The sequence below is a fragment of the Antrostomus carolinensis genome, unplaced genomic scaffold (assembly GCF_000700745.2).
Source record: "Antrostomus carolinensis isolate BGI_N321 unplaced genomic scaffold, ASM70074v2 scaffold8020, whole genome shotgun sequence".
In the NCBI taxonomy this organism is placed as follows: Eukaryota; Metazoa; Chordata; class Aves; order Caprimulgiformes; family Caprimulgidae; genus Antrostomus; species Antrostomus carolinensis.
The window spans coordinates 81,784-106,406 of record NW_010286397.1 but is presented as its reverse complement, the minus strand read 5'-3'; the positions used below and the strand labels follow the sequence as shown (position 1 = coordinate 106,406).

Genomic DNA, 24,623 nt, shown 5'->3' with positions numbered 1-24,623 from the left:
CTAACAGATTGCCCTGGAGGTGGCAGATGGCATTCTTCACTCTGTACCAGCTTTGTAGGGCATCCGTTGCTAGTGGTGTTGAGATGTAAAACAACACAGCCATTTGCTAAACTTTTTCATTTGCTTCACGGGGGGAAAAACAGTTGTAGACTCTCCCTTTCTTGCACTTGTCCATTCCTAGATGTTTTAGTTTCACTTGCACACTTCCTATTCAGCTTCAGGTATAAAATGATGTGTGTTCTCAGTGAGCACTTCCCAGCCAAGAAGCTGTTATATTTCTGTAGGGAACAAAAGAATTTGTTTAAGGTGTTGTGAGATCTTTTTGAGGATGGAGAGAGCTTTCAAACATGTTCAGACATTTCATATGTTATCATTTTTATGAATGCTTCAAAAGACTGCCTTGTATTTTGCTGTCTTGTGGTTTCCATACTGGATTGCTTTAGGATGTGGGGTTTTCTTTGTTTTTAATTTTTATTGAAAGAATTTTGAATATTAACATGGGCTTTTCCCCTCTTTCTCCCCCCACCCCTTCAAGAACCTTTTTAAAACGCTGGGGTTGTTGGAGTGGTTGAATTTTTCCTGGATTTGAGTGAGAAATTCAGAAGACTGAAGCCCAGGCTCACTGTCTACCTTTCACGGAGGCCCAGCCGTGAGAGGACAGAAGAAGGCACGTGGCGAATCATGACAGCAGACAAAGAAAAAGACAAAGACAAAGAGAAGGACAGGGATAGAGACCGGGATAAGGAGCGAGACAAGAGAGACAAGGTGAGGGAGAGTGAGAACTCGCGTCCTCGGCGGAGCTGTACGTTGGAAGGAGGCGCCAAGAATTATGCAGAAAGTGACCACAGTGAAGATGAGGACAATGACAACAACAGTGCCACCACAGAGGAGTCCACAAAGAAAAGCAAAAAGAAACCACCCAAGAAGAAGTCACGATATGAGAGAACAGACAACGGTGAAATAACATCCTTTATCACAGAGGATGATGTTGTATACAGGCCTGGAGGTAAGAAATTCTTCTCTTATGTTTCCTTTGAAAGTAATTGTGCACCAGAGCAACCAGTTAGATGTCTGCAGCAGACAGCACAATCTGTTATCTGTTAATTGAAATGATAATTGTGCTAGGGGCAGGTTGCCACATTTCCATCGGAGACAAATATGGATATGCATGCAAAAGTTTCTTACTACATCTCGTAATTTCTGATTTGTTGGAATGAACTTAGCTCCTTATTGAAAAAGAGCCACCCTTTTTGTCGTTCTGCTGCGTTAATTACCTGTGTATCGTATGTCATCTCTGTTCCTGGGAACTTTGAAACTAAATTGCATAAAGCACTGAGCACTTTGCTCCAACTTTGAAATGAGACCTGATCTGAGGTAGAGATTTGTCTAGGTGGCATACAGAGATATTTTCCAACCTTTCTGACAGGTTTCCCTGTGAATCTCATTTCTTTGTGGGAGCAGCATCAGCTGCAGATATAAACGGGTTGAAATTCTGCTGGTTTTGGAGGTGTAGCATTCCATACTTTTTATTCCGTGTGAGAATTGTAGAGTCTGGTTTTGCTTGGATCTACCAGCATTTGTCAGAATAGCTTATCTATTGAAATGCTTCAGATATTTTTTTCAATGGTTTGAAATTGTATGCTTTTATCTTGGTCAGGGCTTGTAGCTGAGTGATATTTGTTGCTTGAGCAGTAACAATAGGGAGCCTGCAGAAGTGTCAGCTTTGGTAGCAATCTTATTTTCAGTGTCAGAGGATGAAAAATAATTTGGAATCTGTTAAGAACATCTGTTGCGTGGGCCGAGTAGTACAATGTGATATGCTGGCTGTATTGCAGAAAGGCTTTGCTTAAAATTAAGATGGAAAATCACTTTGTGATCTTAATTTTATCCTGTGGTAGGATGAAGAAGTACTGGCACTCTTTAACCAGTAGGTACAGTGCTCAGAGTACCTCTGATGTAGCAGGAGTGTGATCTTGAATACACATTCCAGTGCATAATATATTCTAAAGCAATTTTAGCCTCTATCTCAGAAGAGACTCTTAGGCTCTGTTTTATGGCCAGGTTACATATAGGGAGATGTATTTGTAGCTAGGGGTACAAATGACATAAAATTTAAGAGGGGATTAAGAGAGTTTAAATTAATGAGACTTGCACAGCAAGGATTAGAAAGATGAAAATGGAAGGTGTGTGCAGAATGGATAGCTGTCTTCAGCTTACATCTTCTAGGCTTTAAGGAAAGGAAATCTTTCAATTCCTCTGATTCTTTTTCTTAAATGCTCATATCTGATATGGTGAATGCTAAAGGTAAAGATCTGCATTTTCTACTGGGAAGTCCTTGGTTAAAAGCTCGTTCTCTGTTTACCCCGTTGCTGTTCAGTACTTAATCCAACACTTCATATTACTTTTTTTTCTGTGCTGAGCTCAGCAGTTATATTTGACTAATAGCAAATAAACTGTAAATAAATAGATAATAAAGATAATTGGAACTTTTTCAAATGAAAGATTACACTACATTGTTACTATATAATTACTGTTCTTATTAATTTGCATAGTTATAATGAATGTATGCATAGCTTTAAACCATGTATTAAAATTTATTGAGTAGAGCTTAGACAACACTATGCAATTAATCTTCTCTACTTGGTTGGAAATCACACAGACCTGTCCTAAAAGCTTGTTGGCCCATTTCCCCCTCTGTCCTCTCAGTTTCTGCAACCTCCTGCCCATTTCTTTCCAAATCTAGTCTGTTGGTTTTTTTTTTGGGATGTATTTTTTTGTTTGTTTGGTTTGGGTTTTTTTGCACAGTTCTTACCTTTCTTTTGTCAAAATGACTGTCATGGTGACAAATGAATTTTTATTGTACAATGTGTATTTGGATTTACTTATAGACCTCCTTACCATAAGGTAATGTTGGTATGAGAGCTGCATTGACTGAGGTTTGTTTTGGTTTGTTTTTTTCCTCTCCTTTTAGATTCAGTTAGATTATTTAATGCTGAATTTCCTTCCATTTCTTGTGCAGATTGAGGCCTTTCTATCCTACTGACTTTTACCAAAATACAGCCTGGTTTGAAGGGGTTGATTTCCCATACAGCTGATATGCTCGTGCAATATGGTTAACACATGGCTCCTAATTGGGTGTGCTGTAGAACTGGTGGTCTTGTTTTGTAATATGGGGGGTTTTTTTCTGCAGTTTTTTGATTGTCAGACTGTAAGTGAATTTGAATACTTTGATACTCTGCTGTGCAAACCAGACTTTATATAAGTACATGTGTTGTTTGGGTTAGACAATTGGTCTCTGTGTATGATTTTCTGTATAGAAGAACATACTGAAGTGCTGTCAGTCAAACGGCTGTCAGTGGATGGGCCCGGACTTCAGTGGCTGAGGTGCTTTTGGAACAGCTGGCCAGGTTTTTCCAAGTGCTGTGCTACTCCAAATGTTGCTGAGTGGTGTATCTGCTTTTGTAGAGACCCTGCTTTGGACCCTTTTTTCTCTCCCTCTTCTGGAGGGCAACAACATACTTAAAGTATTACAGAGACCTGACGTATGGAGGTATTTTTCTTGTGTATCTTCAGCTTGTCCTTGAACATGGAGATTTTCTTTTCAATATCCCAGTAAATTACTCTCATGAAGCAAATGGGTTAAGATTGCAGATCAAGTACACGGCAGGGATAACTGCATCAAAATAATAGCTGGGTGTGTGGATACTTTCAGTGCCCTGTCTTTGTTGTTCTCTGAACTCTTGCATACCTTTCATGCTGGAGAAAGCTATATGGTCCCTGTCCCCTTTCACTCTTAATCTGTTCAACACGTCAGGAAGGGGTATTAGTATATTAAAGCCCCAGAACTTAATACCAAGGATATTGTTGCTTCTTAGCAGACTGCTGTAATGTCATCCTGGTGGCACCTTGAATGCTGGACTGGAAGAACTTTGCTGGATGAAAGTCTTAAGTTGATTTGGAGCCTTAGGAAAATGGATGACTTGATATGTCACCTGGAGATGAGGACAACGTTATTTGCTCTGCCTACGTGGAAATATTTAAAAGGATCTGCAGGAATTAAAAGGATTTATTAGGATCTGTTTCTACAGTGACATCAGTACCTATATAAACAGCACATCAGCAAGAGGAATCAACATGAGGGTAACACAAGGTGAAATGTTTCTGCAGCCAGCCTAGTGCATTAGAGGACTTCATAGTTTTCTAGCAAATAGCTTTGGAATAGCTTCCATGAGAGCCTCTGTTCGAGGTGTTTTAAGATCTGTGGAGCTGTAAGAAGAGGTGCAGAGTGTTAGATATGGAAAGTGCAGTTTGATTTTGTGCAGGGAAGGGGGAGAATTAGCTTTATGTGGGTCCTGGAACACCTGGCTTAGTATAAAAAACCAGGAATGTATCTTTTTTGCCAATTTGACATGTTTTAGGCAATCACTGTTGGGGACAGCTATTGGACTTTTTGGTTCAGTTGCCTTTTTTTTAAGGTGTGGGAAATCAGTGTCACTAGGATGAAAGTGAGATATTGCTACTGGAACATATAACTTGAGTAGTAATTTTTCTGGGTTTATAGATTGATGTCTCTTTAAAATTTTGTTAGATTTCTGTCCCCGAGTGCTGCTCAGGAGGCACCATAACCCCATCAGCTATTGTCTGGACCCGCATCAGAGAAGGAGAGAGACTGAATTTGCAGGTCAGATGCACTGTTGTGAAATACTGCTGCTCAGTTGTCACCAAATATATCAAAGTGAGATCTTACATACTTTTCACTTTGATACCTTCTGTGACTATAGTGTATGTGGCCGTTTTTCAAAGGGATTGCTTCATAAGCTATGAAATAGTTTGCAGTCTTTAGTGGCTCAGATGTGAAGCCTGAAGGTGTTGGGCTATTGCACTATCACAGTGAGAAAATAACAGAAGCTGGTGGGTCACCTTTTGTATGAATCTGCAGGCCTGACATCACGGTCTGTCCTGTGGAGTGTGGTCACTGGAGTTCCAATCACAGTGGAACCAGAATTATATTTATCTAAGATTTAGATGGACTGAAATTTCTTCTGGTTATCTTAAATGTTCCTGTTATTGTAAGTGTGCTGAGATGTTTTGCATTGTTATAACTGAGGATGTTACTGAAATGGTTGTTTTAATCTAGAAACCTCCATCAGCTTTATAAATATATATATATATTTAAACAAAAACCAAACAAAAGTGCTTACTCCCTCTATTTACTTTGCTATTAAGTACTATATTGGTATTTGGGTTGAATGTTGGTGAAATTGAAATGCAGGAATTTGGCTCACACTCTGACAGTGATTGGCTTGTGTTTGACATTGATCCATGTGTTTGCCATTCTTCTAGATGCTGTGTTCTATTTATTCTGACAGCTTTACCAGCTGAGAAAGGTGGCCATGCCAGAATTAAATATAAAAATACATATAATATGAACATGAATTCCTTCCCCCCCTCCACGAACCTTGAAGTTCTGGCAAGTGTTTTTTAGGCTGCTAAAAAGTTGGGGAAAAAGTTAATTCTTTTCTGGGAAGTTTTAAAATTTTAATTTTATGCTTGGACAGAAGGAAGAAATACAACAAGATGTCAGGAGGGTTAACAAAATGCATAAAAGCATTTACAAATATATAAAAGCATAACACAAGGATTTTCTTTGAAGTTGATTGAAGCCTGTAGAGAACTGTTTTCCACATGCAGCTGAAACTTGTGTTGCTGTTCTCTACTGTTGGCTATAACAGTGGTTGTAATGAGTTTTTATTCTCAGCATTTGAGATATTATGGCAAGTGTGGTTTTTAAGGATCAAGTGAGTTAGGTGAATATTATTAAGTGTAGAAAATAAGGTTACATGACAACATACATCAGCTGCTTAGCTGCATGTGACTAATTTCCTGTACATATGCTGTTAGCATAAGCAGAAAACATAAGCCAAACTGGAGGAAAAAAAAAGATGATGCATTTACCGAGTTCATATTTACTCTTAAATGTGATATTGTTTTCACAAGGTGGATTGTGCAAGTGGAGAACTTCAGAGAAGACTTTATAAGATTATTGTTAGTACTTTCTCTGTGAGTCATCCCTCTGTGTCCCCTCATAAAATACAGGTCACTAGCAGAAGGAGATGTACTACCATTGACTGCTGTAATGAAGTATTACTGGAAGTTACATGGATTATGTGAACTCTGTAAACACATGCTGTGTACTAAATGAACTTCAGAACATATTCCTTGAAGCTTGGGATGCAAAATTAAAAATACCTTGTAAAGCTGTGGTTTTTTGGAACTGTTACAGGCTGAATGTGAAACTTCACATGAACACCTTGTTGATATTTTTTTTTTTACTGTGACTACAACAGCTCTAGTTGAAAATTTGCAGTAACCATAGGTAACTGCAACACAGATAAGAGCAGTTTTGCAGGCTGCATTAGGGAATTGTTTTTGCAGAGGATGAATGTAGGAGGATTTTAACCTAAGCAGAAAGTAATGCTTCATGGGGAATGCAGCATGCCATTATGCCATTAAACAAATGGAAATTCTGAAATAAAAACACAGTGAGTGGGAAGCAACTGTGGAAAATTGGACTAAGGGGAAGGAATTCCTTGAAATAGTGGTTTTCAAGGAGTGGAAGTAGAGTTTGGCTGCAGTAATTGTTCATGGCCTGTCCTCAGTTTATTTCAATTAAAATAGTTTGAACTACTAGTGTATGAATTTACCAGCCCTTTTTCTTACTACTTCTTTTTGGAAGTGGCCCTGTCTTTCATTGACAACTAGATAACAGAATATTTGATCGATTATAGTGGCAACACCTGTGTACAGAGTAAACTAAAAGCTCATTTTAGCTTCTGTACTGGGAATGATGCTGTGGTTTCCCACGAAGCACAACAGTTTACTTTATGCCAGAACATTGCTATAACTTTTATCTGGAGGTTTTTCTGATAAATTGAGAGAGGGAATGAAATTTAATCTGTCAGAATTTTGAACCTGGGACTAACCTTTGCTACTTCCATTTTGGAATACAGGCTTTGTGAAAATACTTTGTACAGGTATTCATAGGGGATGGAGGAGAAGCTCATAGGTGAGGGAGATGTTTGTCTCCAGGTTTGACACTCAGTGCTATGTGTAAGCAGGCTGAGTGAACACAGTGAGTAAAGTGAGACTGCTTTTTTTTTTTGGTGTTTCCAAGTGGAATAGAAAACGAAAGAGGTTAAATATAGCTTGAGAATCTATGAAAATAAACTGTCCTTTAAAAGTTATCTACATTTTCATGCTGCTGCTTGATGGACTACACTGGTGAGGTATTTATCTATAACTGGATATCTTCTAGCTGATCATTGATTTTTTTTTTTTTTTTTTTAAATTCCTCCCCCCCAATATAATAAATTTTGGGCAACTGATTTAGTTTTCCTTTTGTCCTAAAGAGAGAATTCTGTATGAACAGTATCCAGTAGCAGAGCATGTGTTGTTCTAAAGAAGCATCTCAAGTAAATTGAGCTACAAATGGAAATATTTTTGCTTTGTTTCAGCATTGGCAGGAGGAATGAATCTGTCTGTCTCATTTTTCTTCAAAGTCCAAAATGTGTTATGGATGCTTTTACCAAAAGCAGTAAAGATATTTAAATCAAAAAAAGGATCATAAACCCTATTGGAAAAGAAGTGGCTAGATGTACATTAAAACCAATATAGATTTAAGACTCTTTCATTTGTATTGTTGTTTAGGGAGGAAATACACCTAAATGTAGACATGTATTTATTTTCTTTTGGCTTGAAAATTTATGCTTCTATCTTTACTGTAGTGATTGTACTCCTCTCTTCTTAATAGTGAGGAAAACATTTTTTTCTTTGTGAAAAGAGCATTTCTTACTTAAGCAGTTGACTGGCATAGTAGCATGATCATTATGCTTGAAAATGAAGGGGAAAAAAAGTAACATACCAGTGATGAAACAAAGTAAATACGCCTCTGCTGTAAGATCAGCTTTACAGCTGCTCTACTAATTTGTTCTGTATAAAAGGCATCTCAGAGCTATTTAAAAATTTAAACAATAGGAAAATATTTTTTCTTTCAGAAAATACGTATTGATTTTTTTAATACAGATCTTTTTTCAGTGCTGCTAGGTATTCACAGGTAGGTGAATATCAGATTAGTGGACAATAGGGAGGATATCACATAAGCATACCTGGTGAGAGTGTCTGTATTTGCATCACAGCAGGCTTTGAGGAACAGACTGCTGTATGCGAAATACAATATTCTGTGAAAATCATCCTCACCTAAGTGACGTATTTAACTTTCCCCTTCTGAACATGTGCCTTTCTGTTCAGAGCTGCACCAATGATTTCTAAAATGGGTTGCTCTCTATTCATTTGTCTGATCTGGAAGATGAAGTGGTGGGCCAATTGCTAGGGAAATAGTAACGGCTGTAATTTTTTTTTCTAGTTGAGGACTACACAAATAAAGCCCATCCATATTTTGATGAGGTATTGTAGTGTGTTGCACTTTAATTATCAAAAGGGTAGCTAAGGGAAGAGAAGTTAAGCAACCATTTGGTGTTTGTGGTGGGCTTGGGAATAGAAGAGTTTTCTCTTCCAAGTCCTCTCGATGTGCTTGTTTTGCCTACTAGAGCATGGAGTTATAATTATGCATGTTCCGATAGAGGAACTTCTTAAACTCAGAGCTGCATAAAGATGCCAGTTTTCACATTAAGTACAGCTTCATGGGCCCAACCCTGAGCTGTGGATTCCTTCCCAGGTCACCATTGACTCATTACCAAAACCTGGGAAAAACAAATGAATGGCAAGTGTGTGAGAAGAAAGTGATAAAGAATCTCGATCCCTGAATCTCTTCAGGTTTTTGTGTGTATTGGCCAATTCTGTCCACTGTTTGAAGGCATTGTGGAGGTTGTTCAGTTGATTTCATCTCAACTGTGACAACTTCTTCTGTTGGTTTCTTAAGGCTTATTATCAATGCTTGCATTTCAGGTATCAGAGAAATTGTCCGTAGCCATTGTTCAAGGGTGCTGTAATTTGCACATTAAGGATTTTTTTAATAGGAAAAAAAGGCTAAGGATGTTTTAAAAAGTGAGGTCATACAGCAGTGTGGTATGTCTGTGGTGCTGCTCATCTTTTGTATCTTCCACAGCACTTTAGAAATGAGTATCTGTGAAGAGCTATTGAAACACATCCAGCTCAGGTTTGAGAGACAGATGGCTACGTAGGCATTTGTAAAATATCAGTGGAGAAGCATTTGAAGCAAATGTTGCACCTGTAGCAGAAGTTTGCTGTGACCTTAAAAGATCAGAAAAGACTGTCTTAAATGGCATGTGTGCAGTAAAGCTTATCTGTTGCTAAAGAAGGAACTCTTAGACTAACTGGTTATTTAATTTTTTTACTGGCCTGTGCTCTTTTTCTGACCCTTTTCATGTATTTCATTGAAAAAGAAGAACAATTCCAAGACAGGAGGATACCCTAGCGTGAGTTAGTGGCTGACCATCTACAATGTCTTTGCTTTCAGTGTGGCATTTTTTTTGGTAAGACTATTTTCTGTAAGAAAATGTTTGGTTTGCATCAAAATTATTAACAAAGTATGTCTGGATGCATCCTGCAAGAAGAACTATATAGTGGTGTGGACATACATGGAAAGTGCAGAAAAATAATTGGTGTGGGAAATGATGTAGCTGAGTGCCTGAACTGCAGAACAGTTGCTTTTTTAAAAATTGGGGAACTGCAGACTACAATTAGCTGCCATTAATTTCGTTGAATAGAAATATGTTCCATTTATTGTACAATCAGGAGCCAGGCTTGAATGAGTTTAAATAGATGAAATCTAAATTATACTGACAGTCCATTAAACAGCAGCAAAACCCCTTAAAGAAAATGGATTCGCTATGATACCAGTTTATAATAAAATCCTTTGCCAAATAAGAACTGTAGTCCAGGCATTGGGAATACTCCTGTGAGTTTCAAATGAACACAGTAAATTGGTTGAACCATTTATTGCAGAGCAGGGCTCGAGCACATTGTTTTCTGACAAGGAGCCAGCAGTGTTGCTTGAAATCTGCTCAGCAGGAGGTGACACTAAAAGATCAGACTGGCTGGAAGCGACACTAAAAGATCAGACTAGCAATTTGTTTGTTGTCAGCCATATGGGGGAAAGAGGCAACTGTATAGCTCCCTACCTGTCAGTGGTAATATTTTTTTAGTTAAAACCATGTGTTTGTCATTCCCAATGCATTTCTCCCTGTGTTTCTACGTTTGTTACTAAACTATCTTGCCAAATATATTGCTTAGTTAGAGGTCTGTTTCCATTATTGACCTTTGTTTTCAAGAGTTTGGTAATTTTCCTGTATTTGGAATCACAGGCAAATTCAGATTTCAACATTTAGAATTCATTGAGTGTTGCAATTTATTTTTTTCTCTGATCCTTTAAGAGGCACCACTTGGTTATTAATGATCTGTAACTGCTAATAGCGTGATCCTAATTGTATGTAACTGTTCTGGGTGGTGGTGGTGGTAAAGGATGGTGGCATTTAACTTTAAGTACCTGAGACATTGGAGTGAAGAGCCCAGCTGCTTGGAGTTCCCTCTAGTTTTTGCTTGGGCAGAGGCATTTCTGGAGAACAGTCAGGATTTGCCTGATCATGCTTCTTTACTGGTTGGCCAAGGGCACTAGGACAATAAGGCTTTTAATTTTAGACACCAAAAAGGAGGAATGTAAATATCTTTTAATTCTGGGATGTAAATATCCTTGAATTATTTGTCTATCCCACAACTTGCATTCAGGATATATACATATGCACCCACATGTAAAGAGTGTCTCCTTCCTTCTCAAGTCCTTACATGACTCTGTAAAGTTTATAAATAAAATTCTCTGTCTCCCAAAGAACTGGGGTCCATCTCAATAAATGGTTGGATTTATTATTAATTTTTTTTAGCACACTGGTTGAATATAGAGCATGTGCTGCTACTGACTACATGAGCCTGATGATCCATCTGGTTGTTTCTGACAATGTAAGAGTTGATGCATGAATTAATCAAACTTGATGTCCGACAAGCTCCCCAAAGTTGTACCTCAATTGTGAAGAAGAATGGATTGTTTGGGGGTTTTTTGCATATTTGGCTTATCATTTTTCAGAACCTCTAACTCTAATATTGAATATCTGAAGGGCAGCATAATGAAGGAAAGAACTTGTAATCCAGTAAGACACTGGGATATCAAAACTGGGAAATGTGCATGTATTGGAACTCTGTTTGCTTACAGCTACACTGTGAAGTCTGAGCTTGTGAGTATGAAATACGATGGTTTATGTGTGACAGTGGCTTTCAAGGAATATCTTCCCTGTGGAAGTGTGGTGCTGTGCGGAGCGCCCAAGGCTTTAATTCTTGGATGATGCAAGTGTTGACTGATTTCATAAAATATAAAAAGATTCTAATTGTGAAGATGGTTACTACATAAACCACAACGTTTAAGCTGATAAAGATTCATGTGTTCAGAAAAGTGAGCTGGTTGATTTTTTTTTATCCAAAGGATCTTTAAGTCCATATATTGAAGCTCTAATTTTAAAAGCAGCTTTTAGTGTGGGAATATGAATGTAACCCTTCAGAACTAGGGCACATCTGGTGAATATCAGAAGCCCAAAGGCATAATGACTCTGTACCATGTGTCGTAGAAATACTTCATCTCTAGTGGGACATTTTACACAAAATAGGGGAAGTGAGTGAATGCAGCCATGGTCGGAGACAGGCCGTGAATCCCACTGGCTCTGCAGGGAGTGTGAGATTTCTTTACTTTGTTTTGCTGTTGTAGTGGCAAAGGTTATGGAAAGCTCTTTTTTTTTCTTCTTTTTTCTTTTTTTTTTCTTTTCCTCTTTTCTCTGTCCTGCCCCGTTGGAGGGTTTGCTGGTTTGTCACCAGTAGACTCTGTGGTGTAACAGATCAGATGGTTAACTTCTCTGAGGTGGCCCTTGGAAGTTGACACACGGATGTTATCTTGCTGTGGGGAAAGTCAGAGTGTGAATTTATAGCACACCCATTTCCTGTGTGGTTACTTGCTTTATTCTTGCTCTTATTTACTGATAAATGTAGGATGATGCAAGGATGACTATCCTTCAGTAGAAGAAATTAATTTATACTTTGGTAAGTGTATAAGGATGTCCAGAGCAACAATTTTTGTGCCTTGTTTTGTAGGCTATATTTTATCCTACAGCTTACTTTACAGTAATTTCTTTGTTGTTTTGCTGATTTTTTTCACTGACTGGATGTAAATAATCAGGCATCTCTTTACATTTTCTATTAGTGGTGTGATTCTGTCTGTATACAGGGTCATGAGTTTTACCCGATAAAACATACCCTTAAATTAAGTTTTCAAGGTACCTTTGTGGATGACAGAGCAGCCAACACAATAGTTGTTGATGCAACTGTAATAAGGACTAGGAAAGAAAAAAGACTGGGAAGGGAAGGAGACTTGAAGGTTTTGGAGGTGGACAGAATACAGGACAAGAAAAATACTTTATTATCACCTTGCAAGTTAAAGGGAGCAGGGAGAAGGTAAATGAAAAACAATAATGGTGATACAGTGTGCATGGTGGGATTAACTGTTGTATCTTCAAGCCAAGGTCTCTTGTGGGGCTGGATTTCAGACAGCTGAGGTTTGGAGGAAGATTGTCATTGAACAGTGAAGAGCAAACACTGGTTGGGGAGTCAGTGTAGTGATGTTTGTGAATTATTTGTTGACCTTCTGAATTGTAATTTTTTTTGGTAGGGAACTTGTCAGGGTTTCTGTGCAACGTGTAGTGCCCTTAAACTGCCAAGTGTCAGGAGCTGCAACCACGTTAGTCCACTGTCTGACATAGTGCGCTCAGAGAGGGCAAGCTAACAACTTCCTCAGCTTGGGTGAGTAGCCATAAAGTGGAATGGGCCACTCAATCCATAACTCCATGTGGTGAGATGAGTAACACTTTGAGTACTGGAGAGTATTGATTTGAAAATCAGGAGTGTAGGAATTGTGTATCACCATAGAACAACTTCAGTGGACGTGGCACTGAACCATTTGATTTATGACATGTTTAAATTAGGAAATTTATAGTCAATGTGATTTTTTTTGTTGGGCTTTTTGAGTGGGAAGGATTGAATGTTAAGTTTAGTAGAAATTAATATTAATATTGCAGGAGCAAATAGATGTCTGAGACATGCCTGAATTGTGAATTCCTTTCTAGAATAATAAATGTTAAAATAACTGACCAGAATTTCTTTTAGGGTCTGAAGGGAGAGGGCATATGGGTTCATTGTGTCTTAGGCTGACAAGCAGCCTCAGGCTTCAGACTTCCATTTAGCATGAGGAGAGAACATGTCACTCAGTTTTATAGAAACCTGCTGATCAGTAAAAAAAATTCAGAAGCAAGTAAACTTGTCTGTGTGAGAAGCATCTTTATTTTCTGACTTTAAATTTTTTAGCTGTTTACTTATTTTTCTTTTGTAGTTGTCACAAAGTGGCAATGGATGCTTGGACGCAAAGCAGCCTGAGCAATAATGATGAGAATTGACTGAAGCTGTCAAAATCTAAGCAGAAGCTCTCTGCAGCCATACAGAGATAAAAGTGTTCCAAAAGTATGTGATCAGTGGGGAAAAAAGGTACAACAGCACATTCCAGTGTGCTAAGGATAAGGAGGGGCTGTTACATATTTTTTATGGGCATAGGTCTTATCTGCACAGGTCTATTGCATCAGAAAAATGATAAACAGTTTTTCTTTGTTGCTTGGGTCAACATCAAAACTGTTCTTCAAAATAACATATTTGGATTTTGGATTTCTGGTAAATGAAAGGGATTGCTCTTTATGGTGAGGTTTGAGTGGCTAATGTGAGTGCATCCATAAATGTTCTCCTTTTGGGCATTTTCCCAGTTTCTAGTGTTCATGACATTGCACCTGGATTAACTTGTTTTCTTATCTGTATGGCCTCTATTGCTTTGGAGACATCTTAACTGGATGTCATCTTGGTTTTAAATCTTGGCAGGCAGCCAGCAGTGCCTTCCTTAAATGCAATACACCAGTGAGTCAACATGTTTGCTTTATCCACAGTAGATGGTAGATTTTTTTGTGTCAAGCGTTTCAGAGGGATACTTAGCTGTTGATTCTGTGTACTGTCTGAGAGCACTCTGAAAATGAGGCTTACAAAACAAATATTAAAAAAAAAACCACCCCAAAACAACAACTTAGAAATTGTGGTGTTTCCTGTATCTGAAATAGCAGAGCTTTTTATACACATCCCCCAGTGAATCCTGAAAAACTTCCTGCAGATGAGTGGTGGAATAGAATGTGAATGGATGATTCACTTGGGATACTGAGCAGTTGGCTTGAGCGAGCAGAGGGCTGTCTTCATGGAATGATTAACCAAGGAAGTCTGGGATAACAAAATGGAGCAGGAAGACTTTGATGTGATTAAATTGCTGTAGCTTCTGAATAAACTGGATTGAATCACTGTGTCAGTGCAAGGAGGTGAAGAGGATTTTCAGGATTTTTGGATGAAAAGTGCTATAGAAGTGAGTTACAAGTCAAATAGATTACCATTCTTCTGGTGTTGATGGTTGATTACGTATATGATATTTCAAGCTTTAAAATGCACAAATGAGTGCTGTTGCAACAGCTGCTACTATCCTAGCTAGGAAATACACAATCTGAAATTGGTCCTTTGGAAAAGGCAAGTCGTATTTGAAATAAATGGACATAATTTTTCTTGAGTCTACAGAGATACTGGAGGTTGTTATATACAACTGTTTATTGTTATTTTCTTATTGAAGAACAAAAACAAAACCAAACCAAGATTTGAATGCATTTTACATCCATCCAACTTCTGTTTCTCTTGAGACTCTAGATTCTATTAACTTCTAGTTAATAGGGGAAAAAAAAAATCAGGAGAACTGCTTGGTGTGCAACTTGCATGCTAAGTTCTGGTTCAGAGCACTCAAGCTGTGAGTCGTTACATTTGTGTGTCTTCTAGTGGGAATGTGGACACAACTGCTGTAATTACATTCCTTCTGTGTTCTTGGAGAGGAGCTTCACTGATGCTGATAAAATTAGGATTTCAGATTAATCCAGATTCTTATCCTGCGTCTTTGACTCTTGCTATCAAATAAGCAATAGATTTTTAGCTCAAATAAAGAAATCTGTTCTGTCAAGCTCATTTGACTTTATCAAGCGCTGTTACAAATTGATTAACAGTGCAGTTTGCAGTGGATGGAGAATGACATGGTAAGAAGCCTGTTTTACAAATCGTGTTGCAGGTAGAGACTTGACTCTTGGATTTACAGGCTTTGCTTCAGATAGTTACTATGGTTATGAGATAAACCAGCAGGAAGTGACTTTTTGTTGTTACAAGGGATAAACATTTGAGAGGATGCAGATGCTCTCTGTGAAAGTCTCCATTCCAGGTCACCCTGTGTGCACTGTTGCTGTCACTTAGCCCTCGTCCATACTTTTCTGCACGTGGCTGAGATGCTCCTGAGCAGGTGATCTGTTCTGTGAACTTGTGCTCCATGGATTTAGATTTTTTTTCAATTCAAGTGACTGCCTAATCTGTTCACAACTAGGTAGTATTTGTGATAAATGGATTTTACTCTTAAGAGGAAGGTCTAGGTAACCTTTTCCCAGTTCTGTTTTAAAAGCCTCTGATCCTTGAGTTCTCACAGCAAGATACTGGTGACAGCTGAAGTGATAGCTTTTAGCTGTTTACTAGCTTTTTTTTTTCTCTGGGGATGTAGAGCAGGGAGCTGTTCTTGTCATTTAAAGAGTTTTCTTCAGAAAAGTCCTTCTGCAGAAGTCAAGGTGACCTGGCTGACTTTGATACTTACGTACTCTGACCTCAATCTGATTTGTACCCACCTAAAGACCAGCGTCTTTTCCAATCTAGACTGAAATCCTGGGTCAGTATAACAGAGAAATACCTTTGCCTTTGAATTCCTCACACTGAATGTGGGATTTTAACTATACTGATCAGCAGGCTTCATTTGAGTCTGGTATGTAGAGCTTGTTTTATAGCCTACTGGGGAGAAGAGGTACTGCTCTGCTGTCAGGGTTTGCAGTTAAAAAAAAAGTGTCAATTCAGTGAGTGATGCTGGAGGTGAACAGTTTTGCATCTGAAACACAGTGTACTACTGGCTTTCAGCTGTAAGTCTTCTGGGACTACTTGCTTTTAGAAACCTTGACTACACTGCCTTGATATACTGCTGACATTGGACAAAATAAAGGCCTACTTGCAAATTTGTAGAGATGAGCTGAAAACAGAATTTAGGAAGATAAAGGAAGATACAGAAAGGGAAGATAGAGGAAAAAATAATTTCACACTTTAATTTTAAATGATGGTTAGTAAAGCTAGAACTATTTCCAACACTTCCCCCCTTCTTGGTCTCACCACTGAGACGGAGAAGAAAGTCTTCTGGTGTAAGCAGAACACAAATTCTGTGGTTATGAAACATCCCAAGGTAGGAAGGGTTTTTCTGGTATTTAGTATTGGATTATAACTCAAAAGTTCATTTTCTTGACCCCCAAAAAAAGACCAATCCCAAAACCACAGCTCTGAAAGCTCAGCCTGCCACCTGACTACTTCAGGCTGCGATTTCTTGTGTGGAAAATGATGATATTGGTGTTTTACTGGAATACTGCTGTAATCTAGTGTTGCTGGCTCTGACTCTGCTTGTAGCCAAAAGCAGCAAGTCCAGACTACAGCAAGCAGCGCAGAATTTGGGGAAAGGTGCTGACTGCCCTGCAAGCTTGGTTTGGCAGCAAAGGTGCTTTGATCCTGGAAAAACATCAGTTGTCAGATAGTTGATTTATTAATTTATTAATTCTAATTTCAGAATTAATGAAGATGAATACTGTCCATCTCTGTCTCTCATTACAACAGGATATTGTACTGCTGCCACATTGAATATCAGATGCACAACCATGTAATTCTGGTGTATGTGGCTGAAGTGCTGTCGATGTGAAAGGCCTGGCCTTTTCCCAGCTTGGTTAATGGAGCTACTAAGACTCTTTCCACACTTCTGATAGTTGGAACTATTCCTGCTAAATAGCTGCTAAGTTTCTTTCTTTTAAATTAATCTGAGTTAACTCTCAGTGGTGAGAGAATCCTTGAGTACAGGGTTTGGTTTTTTTTTCAGGAGGAAGGTGTTTTATTTCTATAAACCATGGCAGTGCATCCTTAGGAATGCTCTTTGTGGAGCCCAAGAACTAGAGAATGTTTGTCTTGAACAACTTCTAGGTTTTACAAGACATGAAGCGGGGTATTAGTTGTGTTCTGAAACGTGTCTTATAAAACTCTTTAGACTTTGGAATTTTTCTGTAGAAGTATAAATGGGTCCCTGGAGAATCGTGCGTAGAACAGCTGGTGTTCTTTGTCTTCTGTCTTTCGAATAACAGTTATTTATCTGAATGTAAAAGGAGAACACTATTACCATCCTTTAAATATTTTTTGGCTTTGGGGGTAGCATCTTTGCCTTCTAGCAAGCTGTGTGTGAATTTTCTGATTTGTAAAGCCATTATCATTAATCAGGCACTTCTTTCCCATCCTTGCTGTAATTTTATTCACTGCTGTGGTTGTGGGTATTGCCAAGGCTGTTTTTAATACAGCATACCTGATTTTACAGCAACCTTGTAAAGTCCACTTGTCAAAAGCAAACAAAAATAATTACTCAGTTTCTGTCATGTCAAATGTAATTTGAGAAAGCCCAGTCCTTCCCTGAGGTAGGTGTAATTTAGTTTCCTGCATTTCATCTATGATTGGTTGCCTTGGTTCTCTTCACAATTAGAAGAGAAAATATGTTAGTGCTAGGTTCTTAATAGCAAGCTAACCACAAAAGGTCTGATGAGTTTCTTATTTTGATGTGGTTCGTAGGCTGTGACCTGGTCGGTTTTATTAACTAAATTCTGAATGGTCTTATATGACTTCTTGTTTTTCTAGCAAAATGTCTATTCAAATCAAAGTGGGTTTTTTTGCAGTTAATTCCCTTATTATCATCATAAAGCATCTAGTTTCTATTTTTAGACCACGCTCAGAATAAATTACATGTTATGCAAATGAAATGGTAGCCTTTTCTAAACTTAAGCTGTTTTTAATTTATCCTGGTTTTATGTTCTTTCTTGGAGGTACAGAAGTTAATTTCCATTATTTTAATTTTTTTTTAGATTGCGTGTATATTGAAAGTCGCCGTCCGAACACCCCGTATTTCATCTGCAGCATTCAAGACTTCAAACTGGTAAGGAAAATTTTCACACCATCTTCTCCTTTTCCCTGCCCCATTCTCCAGTGAGATGGCAATGTTTCTTAGTCTGTATCTCTTCCCATAGCTCCTCGCTCCTGAGGAAGTCTTTAGCTTCTGAGACAGTGGCTGTTTTGCTGTGAAGACGTGGATCTCTCTTTGGTATAGACCTAGTTAACTGGGTGGTAGAGTTCAAGTTGCGGTCTACATCATTATATGGTTTTGTAATCCACAGAAATATTAACTTTGTGTGTTTTTGGGAAATTGTGGCTCAGGAAGTTAAAGTTTTTCCTGGGAAGTTAAATATGGATGTGTTTTACCTCTAGCTTTATATAGCACAGTTGTCTGAGCGGAAGCATGTGGGCTGACTTGTGGTAGGTACGTTGTGTATCTCAGCTGATGGGTGGACTGTCAGTTGAGGATGCAAAGAGAGACTAGACCAATATGAGAATTCTATATTGATTTGGAAAAATATAAAATAACATTTAAGAATAGTTTAGCACTTTATTTTTTTTAAAATAAAATGTTGGGGACCTGTGCAAGAACAGATTAGTGGGAGTTGTGATTTGACCCTTTTTATCTGAATTTGTACGCTTAAAAGGTTAAATGTGTTCCTTCCTAGTATGCTGGAGCTGCACAGAAAGCCACTTGCTTACACAGTGCAGAGCAGGAACCTGCTGCCTATTTGACAACAAAGGGCACCTGTCCTGCTTTTGGACTTCGCAGTGTTTTGGGTAGTGCAGGCAGGATATTTGTAAAAGGTAATTTACTGCTGGTCATCTTGCTGTTGTTGGTTTATGGAAATTCTGAATGTAATAAACTATCCCTCTTATCAATGTATAGTCTACAGGCAGAGATCACCCACCATTGGTTGCTATCAGAATAGATCTTCCTTTTCCAAGCTTTCTTACTCAGTCTTTCATTTTACTCCTTACAAGTTGATTTTGTGAGAGCACAGTGAAGGAGAATGTAGACTTTCTTCAATATTGGTGTCCATGGTAGTGCTTGGCACTTGTTAGCACATGCACGGTTCTCTCGCTCCCCTTTCCCTCTACTTTTAAAAATTTATTTATTTCTATTTTAAAATAAATAGTTGGATTTGTAGTTAGCAGGTTCTAGCAATGGGTTAAGCCACAGTTGTACTACTCTTGCACATTAGCAGGTGCTTTTGTGTCTGACTAGAATTACAATGTGATAGTTGCCATTCTGGGCAATAAGTTCCTGCTGCGTTGCATTAATTGCTCAGGATATTAACAACAAAAGCTGAAGCTTCTGTTGTCAGCCTTGGCCTTGTACAACACATGAAAGCCGTTTGCAAAACTCTGTGGAAAGTTCAGTGCAGTATGGTTTAGTACCTTGAATTTTTTTTGAGTGGTGTCTCATGTTTTCAACACACGAAGGATGTGACATCAGGGTTGCTGGCGATTTTGCATATTGTGACACATGGAAATAGTACCATTATTTTGTGTTTACTTTTGCCTGCTCTGGGTAGTAATGTGGCTTTAATACTTGGTTGACATGACTGTTGAATGATTATAAGAAGGAAGAAAATAGTGCTTGGTAGAGTAATAAAACTAGGATCCATTTCCATCTAGATTGGGGTTTGTTTACTGTTGATGTTTTGTTTTAGAACAATCTTACAGCTTGGGGTTTAAATTACATGGGCAGGTCAATAAAATGGAAGCAGTTAATGCTTAGGTGTCTGTTTTAAAAATGTCTTTCCCACGTAAGTTTTTCTGATTATTTTTTCTTTCTGTGAGAAAACGTTAAGATTGCTTACATCAAGAGATGTCTCCTGTACATCAGTCATAACTTAATTCTGCAGCCATAGCGCTGCATTTCCAACAACGCCGTTGTTTCAGCAGCATACAAATCTGCCATTTGTGTTCAGTGGGCCTAGCAGAGGTGTGTTAGAAATTCTCAAGGTATGTAATTGATTTGATATGGAAAGTTATGCTGTTTACAAAGCCAAGGATCACCCTGCTGCCTCTTCCTCCTGAGTAGCTCTCTCCTGAACACCTAGTGCTGTGGACAGACGCTGTCACTGGCCAGGCACTCTCGTTTGTGGAGATGAGTTAATGATAATGTGAGCTTACCCCTGGCACTGGGTTAGGTAAGCCTTTTATAACACAAATACACACACAGCCCCTGTTACATAAACTAAACTGGCTTTAGGGAGAGCTCTGTGACCTGATGTGAGTGGGAAATCCAACAGGACTATTCTTTTAACTCCAGTGGAATTTAAGCAAGGATTTCTACCTCTGCACAGGGGAGCACAGACATGGGTGCTTTGTACCAAGCTCTTGATCTGTCTCATGGTGCAAACTGCTTCCTCAGGAGACAATAGCAGCTGCTTTTGTGGGTTGTGAGCAAAAAAAGCCTGCAGTGTTGGTTACAAGATTGTTGTATCCCAATAAAACTCTTCCCCTCACCTTAAATAACCAGCTGTTGGCTTAAATATGATGCAACAGTAGTAATGGCATTTCAAATATGAATGTTAATCATGTAATGTGTCTAAAACAACATGTATCCAGCTTTGATTACTGGTCTCAATTTAAATATCAAAAGTAGTAAAGAGCCATGGATATTGGAAATACGCTTATCTGCACACAGAGATCAGTAGTAAAATAAGATTACTGAATATTAGTGTAATGGAAGAAAGAAACAAAGCACAATGCAGAACTTAAGTTTTAACTTCCATCCCAAGCAAGAGCATACTGATTCAAAAACATAGCTAGTCACAGAACATTACACTTAGGAGTGAATTGAATATAAAGTTATGATTAATTTACTGAAACCCAGGCAATTCCAACTTAACTTCTCAGTTGAAAGGGGGGAAAAAAGCCACATCAAAAATGAAAGAGGAAATGGATCTATTGTCTGAGAAGTCTATATGCTTTTTCTGTGCAATAACGAGTAGAGGTGAAGTGAGAAGTTAAGTAAACAAAAACAACAACAGCAAAACCGAAGGACAATAACTGGCAGCCAAAAGAAACACAGAGCTGCTGTTAATAACAGGATATCTCTGACCATGGTAGAAACTAATTTATACAAATAAAATACGTCTTGCAAATCTGCCCTCTAATCCTGCCATTTAAACCTTTTTTGTATGCATTTCCAGTGTTTGATAAATCCAAATTTCCTTTTTAAGGTTTTCCTTTTTTTTCCAGAGAGAGAGACAGAACCCAACCAGCAAATGGATTTCGGCAACATGCTTATGATTTACCCTATTTTGACTTAATGTGATGTCACATTTAAAATGCTGATTGACTATGCTTTGAATCTGAGCATGAGAGAGAAAAACTTTAAACCAGAAAACCGGTGAATTTGCCATACAGAAGGAAACATTATTAATTGTGATGCAGTTGCCCTTTGTGCCTGTATGTTTACTTGATTGAAGCATCTTGACTGTGGTGCTTTCTCCTTGAAGCCTGATTTGAATGGAGTGTACAGCTGGATTGCCCCAGGGCCTTGTAACAATTTATAGTCTGGATGGAAAAGCAGAAGTGCATAAAAAGACAGTTGTGAAATGCCGCTAGTGCCCTGTAATAGAAAATCTGTGTATGATGACCTTGTCTGTATGGGCCTGTGGGATCATTTTACTGTGATCCAAAGGATTATAAAATGGAAAGTATTGCATCTCACCTGGAATAAAGAGGAAAAATTAAGAGAAATAGGGTTTTTTTTTTCTAAATTATGCAGTATATGCTTCCTCTCCTTTGCATTCTTCCTGCATGTGGCCTTGCATTTCAGCAAACATGTTAAAATTACATCTGTTATTCTCTGCACTTTCACAGGAGCTAGTGTTTTTGAATGCAAATGTCTGGGTGAGGTTTCTGTAGCCACAAGCATTTATGTATTTAAAAGCCTCATTCTGTTTGTAGATGAATTGATGTTCTGTTCCTTGAACTGCAGCTGAATTAATTTGTGGCTAATTTTTCCTGGCCAGTTATGAGGCAGCATGACCTTTCCTTTTTGGTGTGGAAAAAATGCTGATTAATATAGATTCTTGCTCCTCCACATTCATCTCCCCTTCTACGGCCAAGAAAAGGCTGAAAGATTTTCTTTCTACTCAGAACCTTTGCTAGAACTGCTGTCCCATGATTGCTCAATCCTGTCTTCAACAGGGTGAAGAAGTTTGATGTTAAGGTACGGAGCTGACTCGCTAATAAGAGACAGACAAATGAGACATTTGAAGGAGTGCTGAATTATTTAAAATAAAAAATTTAGTCTGCGAATGAGATAGGCTTTTATGTCGGAGCAGATTGAAATGCTGCTGTGATTACAGTGGGGCATGTGTGGGGTGAGAGATTAGCATGAAAATGTGGGGATAGGGGGCTTTGAAGGAAGCAGCGCGGAATGATGAAGAATCAGAGGTGACAGTTTAAGGATTGCATGGCAGGAGCTGCACAGTGATTAAATTCACTGATGCTGTCATTGAGCCGTAAGGCTGAAGATAACATTCTCTCCCTCTGCTGAAAACAAGAATCAATACAAACTCCTTGACAGGGGCTAAATTATTAAATAGAGCCTTTCTTACAATGTTTCATTATCTGGGATTTACCCCAGCTGGTGATTTGTCAGCAGTGCAGGGAGATTTGCTGGGCATTTTGTATTAAAATCATTCCAGATGCATATGAATCCATTTTGATAATTCCCTTCCTTTTACAGGGAGAAAATCTACTCTGTAGATTTTTTTTTTATTTGTTTACTTTTGCCCAGGTGACACTTAGAATTTTCACACAGATACTAAACTGTGGTACACGGTAGGGTTTTTTTTCTTGTCCCATATATGTAAAAAAAAAAGGCTTTTTTGTAGTAAGCCTGTTTTTTGAGTGCTGAGTTGATTTGCTCGCTTTCGGTGCGTTAAATTAGCAAGGCATTTGGAAATGTCTTTCAGATGAGAGTTCAGAATTGAAGAAACAGGAATGAAACTGCTCTGTGGATTTATGGGTATTGGAGTTTCACTGAATTTGCTTGAAAAATAGAGCAACATTCTTTTTATTTTGTTGTATATCTTCTGCAGACAGGAGCAGGAACCATCCATTCTGAAGTAGCTAAAGCAGCATATCTTGCATTCCCAAAGTGCTCAGGGCTCTGTGAAGAGGCTGTATTCAGAGCTGGTTGATGCTGGCAGAGATCTGTAATTTCACCAGTGGCAGTATTTTGTCAAGGAAAGAAGGTTTAGCATTTTTGTGAGGTTTTTTTTTTTTGAGTAGCCTTAATGCACCAATGCAACTAATTTATACAGAGCTACAATGTTATATCACAATTGCATCATGGTCTTTTAGAAAAGGAGAGAATATTTGTATTTGGGGGTTTAAAACAGATGGTAGTATTGTTAAGAATAAAGATTAAACAACTAGAAGTTAAGACTGTATGTAATTTAGGGCTCAGCTCCAGCTCTTCCTCCATTCCTCTCCTTATGGCCTAGACCTTTACAGTTGGAATCCAGACCTTACAACTTAAGGGGTACATATGAAAAACAAAAAAACCCCAACCAAAACACAAACCCCCTAAACACCAACACAAACAAAACCATAAAAAAAAACCCCAACAAAAAACCAAAACCCACAGAATAATCCCCAGGTTTTTTGTTTTGTTTTCTTTTTCCCTGTGCAATTTACCCTGTTTGTTTTTTTGCACCACAAAATTGGAATTTTCATTGCTGGCTTCTTGCCAGCTGAAAAATGAAAGCCTGTCTGGAGGCTGTTGAGGATTCTCACCCAACAAAGGCTCTGTGAGCCCTTTCCCTGCTCCAGCCAGGCGCTGCTGAAGCCCCTCTTGTAGCAGCAGAGCAGTTTGAACATCCTGCACTGCGAGATCCTTGGCTGGGTGTGTGCATTATATCTGCACTCCAAAAGAGAGATCATGGCGGACAGAGCCTTTAATATGAGCTGCTGATGCTTGTCAGCTTGTTTTAAATCAGGAAATTGCTTCCATTCATTGCAAAGCTGTTTTATTTTGAGAGCCAACTTCTGTATAAAACAGAAAAGGGAATTCTCAGAATTACAGGAGGACAAAAATAGGACTGAATGTGAAATCCCGTGCTCGTTTTGCAAAATTGCTATTGTGTTATTTTTCCTAATTTTATAAAAAGGAAAGCAGGAAGCACAAGTGATACAAATTCCATTAACAGCACACCCGCCCCCTCCATCTGACTGGGAGCCAAGGACAGAACCAGATCCTGAGCACACAGGAGAAAACAAGAATATACTGCTTGTGGCTGTGGAGTGTAATTGGGATTGCTTTTTCCGTACTGGGGCATCAAGAGGGACAAGTGTGGCTCATAATTTGTACATGAGAACACATTTAATAGCAATGGTTTGATTGTAGATACAGGAACCATAGAATTTATTAACATCCCTCTAGATATTTGACTTGCCTCTAT

General features: G+C 38.5%; 1 protein-coding gene across 1 annotated transcript in view; it reads left to right on the top strand.

Moving 5' to 3' along the window:
* Window positions 1–681: 681 nt before the first annotated feature.
* Window positions 682–24,623, top strand: part of LOC104524176 (arginine-glutamic acid dipeptide repeats protein-like) — a gene marked incomplete at its 3' end in the record, with an annotated part of 80,683 nt that continues 56,741 nt past the window's right edge. The window contains exons 1-3 of the mRNA XM_010167003.1: window positions 682–1,006; window positions 18,159–18,229; window positions 18,855–18,993. Coding sequence (XP_010165305.1) covers window positions 682–1,006; window positions 18,159–18,229; window positions 18,855–18,993 — 535 coding nt within the window. The remainder of the gene's footprint in view (window positions 1,007–18,158; window positions 18,230–18,854; window positions 18,994–24,623) is intronic.